This window comes from Pelobates fuscus, chromosome 1 (genome assembly GCF_036172605.1).
Source record: "Pelobates fuscus isolate aPelFus1 chromosome 1, aPelFus1.pri, whole genome shotgun sequence".
Classification (NCBI taxonomy): domain Eukaryota; kingdom Metazoa; phylum Chordata; class Amphibia; order Anura; family Pelobatidae; genus Pelobates; species Pelobates fuscus.
In genome coordinates, this window is record NC_086317.1 from 338,729,765 (window position 1) to 338,743,710 (window position 13,946).

Genomic DNA, 13,946 nt, shown 5'->3' on the forward strand with positions numbered 1-13,946 from the left:
TATATATATATATATTAGCCATTGGGAAAACATTATTTTAGTAGCTAATAAAATGCTTTCCAATATGTAAAATGTATATACTCTGGATAGAACTTATTATTAACAGGAGATAAGACATTATTGTAGAGTGGGAGCAATGTATACAAAATATTAAAAAGTAAATGTTACCCACTAACATCACAGCTGGTATAAGGTTGTTAACTATTTTAAGTTGGAATATATTAAGCATACCATATATATATATTATCAATTTGAAATATAGCAGCACTAGCTTCTTAAGAGTTTTGTTTGTCCATAAAGAGAATATCTTTTTTTTTTTTTTTTTTAGCATGCAGTTTGTGGCAACTCTATAGAGGAGGAGGCTGGATAATATGTACAATATGGATGCTTTGATATCTTCTGTGAATCTTCTTGATGATCTATTATACTCTTGTTGATTATTTCAGTATAATCTGGAAATGAAAAATACAATTGTTAGAGTTTGAGTTGTTGACATTCTTCATCACAATTGACTTTCAAAAGTGGACAAGCTCATCTTCTCTCTCCAATCCCTTGTTATCACATCGCTATCAGAGGAGGCACTGAAGTTACATGACTGACCACAAAAATGTATAGGTTATACACTCAAAATATTAAAAGAACACTATAAATGTAGGAATTTAAACATGTATTCCTAATGCTATTGTGTACCCTACCTAATTAGATTATCGGACCCCCCCAGATCGACCAAAAAAAGTTTTACTTACCTTTCTTCCTTCATCTTGCCTGCCCTGCCTCCCAGAATGAGCAATTTTGATGATCTCAGCCAATCCAATGCTTCCTAATAGAAATGCATTGAGTCAATACATCTCTGTGGGTAGTGTTCAGTGTCTCTATGCAGAGTGTGGAGATGTAGAACGTTGGTCCTGCAATCTTTGCAGGATTGAACCCAGGAAGGCCCTCTAATGGCTGCCTGTGTGACACAATGTACATCACTGGCATTCAGCATCTCCACACTCGGCCTGAAGGTGCTAAACCTTCATCGTAGAGATGCATTGATTCAATGCATGCTTATGGGGAGATGCTGATTGGTGCAGCTCAATGTTTTTCTGCACAAGCGCGATAGCCTACCAATACCTTACTACGTTTGATCTCAGCCAAGGAGGCAGAGCCAGCCGCAAGGAGATCTGCACAGCGCTGGAAAAAGGTGAGTAAAATCACCTTTTACCTTGCTGCCAGGGGGGGTGAGGCCATGGACCTAAACAGCACTATTAGAACTATAGTGTCAGGAATACACATTTGTATTCCTGGCACTGTAGTGTTCCTTTAATCACATTACATTCTGAAAAAATAATGTTTTGCAAATCTTGTTTCGGAAGAGCATTGCTCTGAAATTCTTACTTCTAAATGCACTGCTGCCCTTGCAAATTTTCACTGTAGCATTCCAGATTTTAGATTAACACAGCCCTATATTTTCGCAATTTAATTTTAGCTTCATCAATAAATATCTACTGTATAGCATTTCTAGTAAAACATTCTTAGCTGTAATCCTGTTATTAAAATGTTTTCAGTTATTTTGCATCAAGGTAGTGTCCAGTAATACATACACCAAAAGGAAGTCTCAATCCTTTCTATTGTCTGTCTACTTACCACAACTTTTATGTAAGCCAATTTAAAGAGCCATATCAGAAACTTCTCCAGCTTGGACAAGTTGGTCTGTGTTTTCCTAATTGATTCTGGACTCATTTTGGATTTAATAGATTTTTAAGATCTCTAAATTTGTGTATATTTGGTATACTATTTGTTTATATTTACACCAGAGCTATTTTTAGATCTCTTTTTTTCAATCTCAATCGCCTTTTGAATATATAATATACTGAAAAATATATGCTAAGATCACTTTAGCTATGACAGATTTTTATGAATTTATCACTAAGTTCTGCATCAATCAGAAATAGGACATTACGTAAATTAGGTAGAGATTTCACATGAATATGCAGAAGCGTTAAGACAGACTAAGGCAGATATACAAGAGAGTGTGGTCTCTTCCCAAGCGACCAGAAACTGAATGTAACAGCCATGGTAACATTACATCCCAACCTAGCTATTATCTGGGGACACTAGCCATTTCCCAAAGGAACAACTAAATAAGAAATACTGAAGGAACTGCTCTTAGATTTAGAATGATTTTAAAGAGTAATGATTAGCCATATTAGTTATGTTCTGGATGGTTAAAATATTACTAAAAATTAATATTAAGACCAGCAAATGTACTTTAAATAGCATATCTAGCATTCTAGCTGAAAAACACAAGTACACAAATTAAGTAGCAAAATGCCTACAAGAAGACAGGGGGTTGAAAGCACACAGAAAGCATAGCTGAGTTAGCAAGTATTGACAAAATACCTTCTGTTTTTGTTTATAGGTTTCTATGATCTGGACATATGTTATGCTCCTAGATGGCACATCATTTTATAAAGCCAATAGGGAAACCACATGCAATTGAAATCAGAATGCAACATGGGATAAACCAAAGAAGCATGCTGAATGAAAGTATATGACTCTTAATTCCTCCCTCTTTGTTTCATAGACAGTAATAATTGTAGTACAATACAAATCCGTTTTGTATTATTGAGACCTCTCCTTCAGTTATTACACGTCAAGGAATAATATGTTAGTTTAACAATGTTTAAAACTGAAAGGAAATCTAATGCTAATTATTTTTGTTTACATTCTGTTCCTCTTGTCTGGGGACAACTAATTTCATCTATAATTATTATGCCGAAAATAAAACACAAGCTCAGCCTACCTGGGCATGTAAATCCTTCGGTGTTATAAATGTTTGTAGTATACTCTAAACCAGTGGTTCCCAACCCAGTCCTCAAGTACACCCTACCAATCCAGGATTTAGGGATTACCTAGTTGTGTTTAAGGTGTTTTTAGAAAAAAAAAGAAAAAAAAACACTTTAGACACATCAGGGTTATCCCTAAAACCTGGACTGGTGGTCGGTACTTGAGGACTGGGCTGGGAACCCCATGCTCTAAACAATTGTTATTGGCATAAAAAGGAGGTATGTTCTATAATTGTAAATCTGACAATTTCTTGCTACCATTTTTTTGAATGTATGCTGTTTCACAATATCCTCTACCCTTAGTTAAGCAACAGTGTCCAACGTCATATAGAAAATGCACACAAAATGATGCAAAAAAAGCCCCTCACTTTACTAAAGTGTTACACTAGCAGAGGCAAGATCCGGCAACTGGATTAGAAAGAAGCTCAATAGCAGTTATCAGTTTATATGCAGTGACCCTCACTGCATACAGTGATGTAACGAACCTTCAACTGAGCATGTCTGAGGCTAACCTATGTCCAGGGAAAAAACAGAGGTTTACCCTAATAATGCATGTGGCATACACGTGCTGCACACACATATTGGAAGGATCAAACCTTAGTAAGGCTTTCATAGTGAAGCCATTCTTTTTAACTTAACAAATCTAGAAAAAAAACATCAAAACTAGCATTAAACAGAACCCACACAACCAATGCTGGTGCTCCTTTCTATCTTATCACCAAGTAACTACTTAGGCCAGATCTTACTAAGAAGGTGGGTCATTTGATAAACTGCCCAATGACTAACACAACCTACAAAGAAATACCATTAATATGAGTAATAACATCACCAAAAAAGCAGCATCTCGAACTAGAGCTTCCAGAGTAGAAAAAAAAATAAACCTCTCTTTGCAGTCAAATGGCCTTGGCAATGGATAACAAGGTAAAAAATGAAAAATAACTGCTATGAAGCACATTCAGTGACTGTCAGTAAATGAATGACTATATAAAAACACAAAGGTTGATTTAGTAGCAGCTGACACTTATTTTTTTCTGACTTCGTGGTAAACTTACACTAAAATGCTTCTTACTAGTTTGTGCACATCACCTGCCATGCTCCCCTCCACCAAAGGTCCAAAATATACCATACCACTGCAACACTATTAGATATTTACTTGATGGTGTTGCAGTTTTCCTAGGCATTAAAAAAAATGCTATGCCTAGTGGGATCATAGCAAAGCCTGCCTGGTCAAGCATGCCATTGTTTAATTTAACCTTTCCAGTGTCACCGCAGAAAACAGCACAATGTGCATTTTACATTTGTGGTGCTAAAAGAGAAAATTAATTTGTCAAAAAAAAAAAAAAAATCAATAAAAGATATATGGTAAGCATTTATCTGACCCTACATGCTGCACACTGAATAGGGTTTAACCAAATAATATATAGGGTCTCCAAGACCATGATAATGTGCAGTGGAAATGGAGGAAATCAAATACTCTTTGTTGGACCCATACACATTCCACCACACTGTGAGCTGTGTAGTCCGTTTCTGGTTGACGTTTCCTAACCCCTTTCTTAACCTTAACATGTAGGATGCAAGGTATTATAATAATGGGGCTAGAGAGTCACCAAGCCCCCTAGCCCAGTAATAACTGGACCAATCATTGCCCAAACACTCTGGACATAATACTTAAAAGAAAAACTATAGCGTTAGGAATACAAAACTATATTTTCAAAGTGTCCCTTTGCCTCTGCACACCCCAGTCCATAAAAGGTTTAAATAAACCTTCAAACACTTTGATTTGGGAAACCTTATACGTATGCACGACGAGCTCAGCACACACATTAGGCCTTCCCACAGGAAACCATTGGCTCAATGCTTTAGAAGATGCTGGACATCTTCAAGAGACAGCCACTAAAAGAAGTCTTAAACCTACAATATAATGTTTTGCATTGCAAGGCCAAGGGAAAGGATAACTTCACCCAGACCACCTCAATAAGATTAAGTGGTCTGTGTGCCTATCTAGTGTCCTTTCAATTAAACCCACTCCACACCCCCAAAACACTAGTCCAAATTTGTTAAAATATAGCCACCCAGTGTAGTTATACTTTATTTAGTAGATTGTAGTGTTTGGTATAATTTTTATATAAACCTGACACTACAAATACACACCCACCCCAAAATAAAATGGTCCTACCTACTTCCAAAGGTTCTTTTGGTACATGCTGGAAGCTCTATCTCTTTTCATTGAAAAGGTTCATTATGACCGCAAACACTGAAGATGGTTTGCTGCTGCTGTTAGTAATTTGCCAGTTCCATCATATTTACTAAAGCTAACTCAGCATGTACATCAAGAAAAAACATTTGCAGGAATTTGTGAATTGTGCTAAGAAGTTTTTTTATGACTTAAGAGCACATTAGTGTTCTTTGCACAAACACAAGAGACTGTATAGATAGAAAACAACCTACTTCTGCCTATGGAGTTTATAAATGTGATTTTATAATTTTCCAGCAAAAGATAAAGTTATGGTCCAGCATATATCCAAGTGTTGAAAATAGAATAAACTTAATTAGGTTTTGGGGATATATACTACATTTTCCAAACTCAATTACAATTTTAACTATAGGTTATTTCTATCACAAATCTACTACAATTGTTGTTAAACTATACAGCCATCTATGTCTAAAAGTAGTGCAACTGATTTTAACCCCTTAAGGACACATGACATGTGTGACATGTCATGATTCCCTTTTATTCCAGAAGTTTGGTCCTTAAGGGGTTAAAGGAACATGTGAGCGTTAGGAATAGACATCTGTATTTGTAACACTATAGAGTCCCTGCCTGGGCTGATATTAGGTTGTTGTTTCCCCCAGCATCTATTTAAAACATTTTTTAAATTCACCTAATTCGAATGCCGAGGCTCTCTCAATGCTGCTTAGTTCACCTCACCTGATATCATCATGTTGGAGGTAGGGCCAAGAGGAGCATTGAGGACCTAATGTTCATGTGTGGTGTTTGCTGCTTGCACCTTCAAGCTTTCGCATAGGAAATCATTGAATCAATGCTTTCCTATGGGGCTTCCGCTTTATATGACAGAATTTTACACGGTCGGAGTCACAGAAGTTCCTCTAGTGGCTGTCATACTGAGAGCAACAAGAGATGAACTTACATGTAAACATTCATTTTCTCAAAATTGCAATGTTTTACATTGTTGGGTTAAAAGGACAGAGACATTGCGCCCAAATCAGTTTGCTGAGATTTAGTGGTCTGGGTGACTAGAGTTGTCCTTTAACAATGGGTAGTTTTTTTCTTGTAAATCAAGTGAAGGCCTCTTTCATGATAATTTAAAAAAAAAGAGCAGAAAAACAAAATAAGTTTTGATCTGATATCTTTAATGAAGACAGGCTAACGTGACTATAACCTGACAGATTGTATTTTGCCCACATGGTTTCTGTTCACAGGGCCGTCTTCCCTATGCCATTATCTACTAGTGTTAACAAAATTATTATAACTTTTGTTGCCTTCATACCCTTTCATTTTGATGTGAAGTCACATGGGCACAAACTCAATGTTTATATACTTTGTAATGATAGCTATTTCGTAACTTGCGACTCACACTATCAAACACTGTTGCTTAGAGACACACAACTGCAGCGATCACCAGGTTTGATGTCCTTAAAAGGAAATGGTGCAGTTGCTCTATTATTTAATGGCTGAAAAATAACTAACAAAGTCCTTTAGGTGCTGTGTATTGTCGAAGCAGGCAAGAATATCCATGGGTGGTTTAGGATGTCTATTATATGCTACAGTATGAATGTACTTAGAGGCTGCTAAGACTACGAATGCGCAAAGAAAGATCCTTACTAGCATTTTTCTCAGTTTGTGTCTATATGTTTGTAACATGTTCTCCACAATGTAAGTGGATGACAGAGACAAAATCTTGCCTCTTTCAACTGCATGTATCTATTCTTTTGTTGTGGCATATGTATGAAGTAATTGGTAATGTGCATAACATATTGCATTGGACTGGTCCTTCTAGCAAGTATATACATGCACAAATCTAAATTTATTTTAATGGGCAAATTAACATTCTAATTTACTATAGCCTGATGCAATAAAAGTTGTCTTTGCAGCAAATTTATGCCAAAAATGATATTTACCAAGTGGCATAACATCGCTGGGATACCAAATAGTAAATGTTTTCAAATGTGGTGCAAGCAGTCCTTAGGAAACCATCGAAACTGCTGCGCCATTATCTGTTTATTGAAATCGTATTGCAGTAATGCAAAGGCAAAAAAGCCTTTTATATGGTATAAATGCTATGCATGTGTCCATCCACAGGTTCTAATCTCTACTTGTACTGCAGAAATTTTTTTACATGTGTAGTTGCAATTGAATTATCCCAAAAAGCATTCTACTACCTGACCCCTGAATGAATTATTTTAACATTTTAATTTCCCTTTTAGTGTGACAAACAGGGCAGCACACTTCATTGCTCCCTCTTATTACTGGCTTGGCAGCATTATAACTGCAAATAGTGAGGAGGTTTTGCTGTTTGCAGATATAATTAAACAATAATGCCCTTTTTGTTTCCTGGTGTAGTGCAAGCTCTTCACTTACGCTGGGAAAATAAACAACTTCAGCTACACTCAGACGTTATCTTGCATAACAATTATCGTGGATGTTTTAATTGACTTACATACAGAAAATAAAAACTATAACATTAAAAAAATTCTAGCTTGCTGGTTCAAATAGATTAAAAATGTGTGTGCATTAACATAATCTACACTTCTACAGCATTAAGTGGAATACCTATGTGATTGGTTGGGCTGGAATATGCCATTATGTGTACAGGAGTGACTATATCCCTGGGCAACCCTGTGACACAAACTTTTGTCAGAAAAGAAATGGGCCAGGAGATAGAGGCAGGTACATGTTACATCACTGTATTCATTGTATCACCAAGTCACCAAATATGGGGTGAAAACAGGAGTGGGATAAGCTGCTGGGCTCGTACACCATGTGTTTACTACTACATGAGAGTGAGAGCACAGAAGGAAGGCTGGAGCTTAACTTATGTTACAGCCCTGACCCAGGTCCCAGGGGATAACATAAATGTGTCAGTACATTGTGAAGAGCTGGAGATTCAGATGTGTTTAGTGATCCTTTTTTATTTATTTTACAGTTTTAATGCTGACAGCTGACTTTTTATCTCATTGATAGTATTTGTGGTGCTGATTTTCTTCTTCTTGACAGCTGTCTAGAAGCAATACTTGACAGTCAATCAGTACCAAAGATATATTGAAAGGCAATTAAAAACGTCTTAAGTTGATACATTTTCCCCATACTTTGCTATTAGTATATGGCAAGAGTTATGGCTGCCTTCAAGTAGCTGTCTTGAACTGGCCTTTTCTTCCCATCTGACTTCTTTTAAAATTGTTTTTTTTTTTAGACCTAGCCATTAGCAATTACATATAAACTTGCAAAACATATCTGAGATGAACCCAAGGAAACAGTTAAAATGTTTGTGTACAGTCTCAGTCATATATCAATTTCACTTCACTAACTGCACATGGGCAGCAAAAAATAAGTAATGCTAATGGCATGTGTTCACCTGTTTTGGGGCATCACTAGCTTAAAGAAGTGCAAGTTACCACATTTTATCACCTCTTGGGTCATGCATCCAATATAACAAACTGTGATAGTTTGGGTGCCCCGTTACAACTCACATCTATTTTTAGAGAGATTATCACTAAAATAAGTACATCTAACATAAACAATGTTTGGAATTATTCTATAAAATAGGTCATTTAAGGATTGTCTCTAAATGAAAATAGAACACATTACTTCTAGTCTGTGTAGTATTAGCATAAAGCAAATCTTTATTTTCCAAACATTGTTATGTTTGGTAACTATGGTTCACCATAAAAAGATGGATATAAAATATAAAACAATTATGCTGGAATAGGAGGGAGTGTTGTTTATAAATGTATACGCATGGGAGTTTATATACACATACGTATATAATGTGTTCTGATTTTCATTACATGGATAAGGATATCACACTATTATGTAAGAGAACCCTTACAATTAGTAGCTGGTAGGGCTTACTGATTACTGATATTTTTGTGTTTGCATGAACTGCTTACTACAGGTCAAGCTTGACAGCGTGTCAATCACTTGAAGATCTTTTACAAATGTATACATTGTCATCTCTCAGAAATGGTAGTGTCTATATATTTGTGAGAGGAAATGGGCAGCATTTCAACATTAAAGCACTACCTTAAGAAGTTGGGGATCCAGTACATCAGGGCAAAACAGGTGCTATATTGGGTGAAAAAAAATCTAATTATTGAGATACATTTTGTGGGTTTTCATGATCAATACTCCTTATTTAACACTTTGCCCAGAATAGCATCTGTTTATCCCACGACAAAATCTCCCTCACAGTGATTTTGGTGCTAGCTAGCGTGTCATTTTAAGGTTAGAATTTTGACTTGGGCATACCTAACTGCTAAAATAAACTCTGCTTCTGACAATCAATAACAGATTTACTTGTGTGTTTAGGATTCTGTTAGGCTGTAGGCCTTACATCTTGACATACTCCCTTAGAAGCTGTTCTTTCAATGAGTGTAAACCAGATCTGCCAGGTCCCATGATGCTCCTGTTTGACACCTAGCTTTCTTTCTGTGCTCTTGATCACCCAAGAGACAGGCTCTATTATCTGTTGTTGTGAATACTTAAGGAAGATACAATAAAAGTGTGTGCTTACTATGCATGTTTTAGCAGCTTCAGAGCATTTAAACTCTGGATGGCAGCTCTATCAGTGAACCTATCACTAGTTATGCATGGACACTGGGATAACACACCCCTTTAAGAGTTAGGCAGGTTGTCTGTGATGCTAAGTGCAATAGGGCTTTGTATTCCTAACACTAGTGTTCATCTAACAGGTTTATTCAGTAAAGTGAGAATTCAAAGTGATTTTCAAATGTAAGGCCAAAAATGCCGAATTGGATACATTATCTATATCAGCTATACTTTGATTTCGGTTACTTTGGCTTATCATATGAAATTCACTTTAAATTCACACTTTAGCATATAAACCTGTAAAACTACGCAGTTTAAATGTGCATCAACAACTAATTTCTTTAAAGTAAACCTGTCACTTATATTTATAAATCGCCCCAAATACACCGAACACATCATATACCACAAATATACATGATGCTCCAGTGCCACCATGTCCTCGTCTTCATGGTTGTTACACTTTTGTTACACCACCTCCAATCTGCTTCTTGCTCCTCCTGCTCTAAGATGTCTACACGCTGGCCTCATCGCCGTTCCTATACTCCCTAACCAGTGCTAGCAGCGTTGGCTAGCGAGTTAACATACACTGTGGCTGCTCTATGTGAAGAGCTGAAGGACTGCCTGTTGTAGGTCTTTTCTGCTATCCCTTGTCATCCAATTCTTTTGCAGAGAGTCTGTGCCACAGATTTGATTGTCAAGTGAAAGAAAGATCTATTTTTAAATAGTTATTTTTTCTCCCAATCTATACATTTACTAGCAAATCTACTAGCGTAATGAATAGACAAAATGTTACTCTCTTTCAAAAGAACATTCGTGATGCTGGGCATGATACATACCCTTTCATTTCTATTTAAGTTCAGCATAGATCATTTCACACACCAATATTGTGCAAAGCAGAGGGAAACAGGAGCCTTAAAATAACATCTGGCTATCTTTGACTGAAACATATGAAATTAAACAAATTATATATTCCTACACATTCTATATATGTTTTAAAATAAGTACAGTCGTTGTTAGATCAAAGTGTTAAAGAAACACTATAGCATCAGGAATACAAATGTGTACTCCTAACACTATAGAAGCAAGGTTTAAAAAGGTATTTTACTTACCTTTTATCCAATGCCATGCTACTTTCTCGCCGGACGGCCGATCTTGATGATCACAGCCAAACCATTGCTTTCGTGGCTAGTGTGCATGCATGGCAAAACACTGCACCAATAAGACAGTCTCTGTGAGACCATCTGATTGATGTAGTAGAGTTTCACTCAGCTATTTTTGCGGAAAAGCCTCTAGTGGCTGCCAGTATAAAACATTGCAATGTAAACATTGCCGGTCCAGCAGAATGACAATGAAGGGTTATAACAAGAGTAACATTGCATCCAGGCTGCTTCATAGAGATGAAGTGATCTAAATGCTCATAGTGTCCCTTTAAATGAAGAGATAAGGACGTACATTGTGCTAAGGATTAGTTCACATTTGAAATCAAATTAAAAAGGCAGTATACCTTTTGTAAAGAGTTTAAAAATGTTCTGCCATTTTGTATAAACTACCACAAATTGGCTTTTTAGTTTCAGACTTACATTAAACCTTCAACTGGATCATAGTTGAATAAAAACAGAAACACCAAAATAAATAATAAAATAAATCTTATTTGATATCAGGATTTCTCCCACAAATACATGTATTAAGCACTTTTATAGGGTCATATAATTGTTTTATATCAAACCTTTGCGTCACTAGAAAGTTATTACCACTACCAAGAACTGTCCACTCTCTTAGAATTGTTGCTATGTTAATAACTCTGGGTTTTCCTATCATGTATTTCTTAATAACATTGCTCTAACTTATTCCAAACACATACAACAGAAACATAAAACAGAAAGATCAATACTTGCAAAATGTAACTCTGAATAAGTGAAACCTCCCAGGAACACATTCTCCATTAACATTTAATAAAAAAAAAATTTGATGGGTAAACAATTATGTGTTTAAAAAAAAAAAAAAAAAAAAAAAAAAAAATTCTGCAGAGAATTTTTTTTTAATTATTAGCACTTTGGGATTTGTGAAAGAAAGCTTTAAAAGGAGCAAACCTGATTGGCTGTGGCTGTTGCGGCGAAGGGGACACTTGTTGCAGGAGTTGTTGCTGCAGAGACAGTGGCGGACGTAGCGCTGTGCATCATGGGAACTTTCAGGAGGGGAACCATGGAAGCAATGAACAGGAGGGTGTAGCATTATGGTAATAGAAGTGGATTTGGCATGGTGAATATCACATAGCAGCAAGCCATCATGGGTTAAACCAGCAGATGGCATGCAATCACAATGCAAAGCAAGAAAGCGTGGGAGAGAAATAAAAAAGGGAAAAAAGCTTATTACAGGTACAATTAAAGGAAGTTTGTAAAATAAATAAATAAACAAAAAAATATTATCAGCGATTCCCAGAAAAAGCACATTTTAAAAATGTAAAACTCTCTCACTACACTCTTTTCAGTCTTAGATTGGATTTTGGATTTATTGGTTGATTATTATATATATATAGTAGAAAATGTAATAGTGACATCATTTAAACTTTTTTTTATTATCATTATTTTCTTGCCTTAAATTAATACAATGATTTACAATAAAATAACATCAACACTGTATAAAACTAGATGGACTCTATTTATGTGGAATTTCTGAGTAAAATGTATATCTTCATCTATGGCATTTGGGTTCCACCCTCCTTCCCACTGATGTCATATGGGTAAGTCTAGCTTCCCCATTGGGCCATCCTAATATTTGCACTGTGTGAATTCCTGCATGTGAAACAAACTAATTTGAATCATTTAGATGGTTCAATGGGGAGCCTAGCATTACCCACATGATGTCATTGGGTAGGAAGGGGAGCCCCTGCACTGTAAAAGAAGATACAAATCAAAGAAGCAACTGCAAGAATTCAAGGAAAATGTTACTAGGAACATCCTGGCACCACAACAATACAATTAACTGTAGTGATTATGGTCATTTACACTGTCCATGTGACAATACAGAATCACATGGACAGGAAGCTACAATCTTCTTTAAATAATAAAACCTTTTCCTATCTCATGGAGTATTGCAGTAGAGCCCAACTCTCCTCCCCTAATCAATTCCCAGCACTACAGACTTTTCTCACATTACCTTTCTGGCTTTGCAATGTGCCTGTTCTCTATCAGCTTCCTCTGGTTACTGTGATTTCACTGTACAAATAAGCCTCCACAATAGCTTCTCAGGAGGGACACAAAACAGAAACCAGGCGTTTTGCTTTACCTCTAGAGATTACATGAGAGGTAATGCTTGAATCTACTGCAAACTGGGAATTGGTCTTGGAGGAGGCTTTAGCTTATTGGAGGAAACAAGTTTGTTTTCACTGCATGTTGTTTTTTGTTTAACTTACAGCTTACATTCTTCATTTTATATTTTCAAGGAACCAATTTAACTAAAATAAAATATGTTGAATTAAAGCTCCACTATAACATAAAAATGATGTCATCAATCACAGTAAAGAGGGTTCAAAAATGTCCAACAACCCTCTATATAAATATACATAATATAATTTCATGGAATATTAAAATCCAAATCCATATATATGCCTATACACTAAATTGTTTTAATAAATATTTGTCCACTCAAATGTCTATGCTTATAATGTATGTCGAAAGCAAGATGTAGCATTGTTTTATGATTATATATATTCCAGTAGGGAACAAACAGAAACAATTCTTGATTGCATTATAGAATTTAATTAAGTAAATGGCATTTTTCCTGCATGGATTTCTGGGAAACTCTGATGAAATATTCTAGACACAGCAAAAAGGAGAGAAAAAGGCACAACACTATGACGTTTTACACACAGGTGATACTACTTACAATTCATTTTTCATATACTCAACAATATTAGAAACAACAGTAGAAACTACTGATGTCATTATTAAACCACAAAGCAAGTGAATGCATATAAAACGTTCTAGGCAAGAATTCTAAAGGCTTTACAGTCTATAATGTTGAGAGCTAACATAGCTGAATATGTTCTAGAACAATTATTAAAAAACATTCAATTTCACAGAAGGTAATTTGTGCAGTATAAAAGATTAAAAAATAGATAGGAACCTACCAATACTGGTAGCTGGTGTCATGCACAAAACTGACCCTGCATGTCATGCAATGAAAGGTGGGAGAAAATAAATAAAGGGAAAGAAACAGGTTAGCTACAAAGAGTTAACATTCAGAGTGAATTTCAAGCACAGCTCTAGATAAGTAGGAGTTAGTGCAGACATCATTTGACACAGGCCATTCATTGTTTTATAATGCAT

At 35.9% G+C, this 13,946-nt stretch overlaps 1 protein-coding gene across 12 annotated transcripts in view; it reads right to left on the bottom strand.

The window, feature by feature from the left end:
- Positions 1–297: 297 nt before the first annotated feature.
- The window catches only part of MBNL2 (muscleblind like splicing regulator 2), a 141,271-nt gene continuing 127,622 nt past the window's right edge, over positions 298–13,946 (bottom strand). For 7 of the 12 annotated variants that reach the window (XM_063425717.1, XM_063425706.1, XM_063425678.1 and 4 more), the window contains 3 exons: positions 11,709–11,803; positions 747–820; positions 298–452 (listed from right to left, as the gene is read on the bottom strand). In XM_063425717.1, the coding sequence (XP_063281787.1) occupies positions 443–452; positions 747–820; positions 11,709–11,803 (179 nt within the window). In that variant the 3' untranslated portion in view covers positions 298–442. Of the gene's footprint in view, positions 453–746; positions 821–11,708; positions 11,804–13,747; positions 13,784–13,946 lie in introns of all 12 variants that reach the window. The other 5 variants (XM_063425687.1, XM_063425661.1, XM_063425712.1 and 2 more) reach the window with 3 other exon arrangements.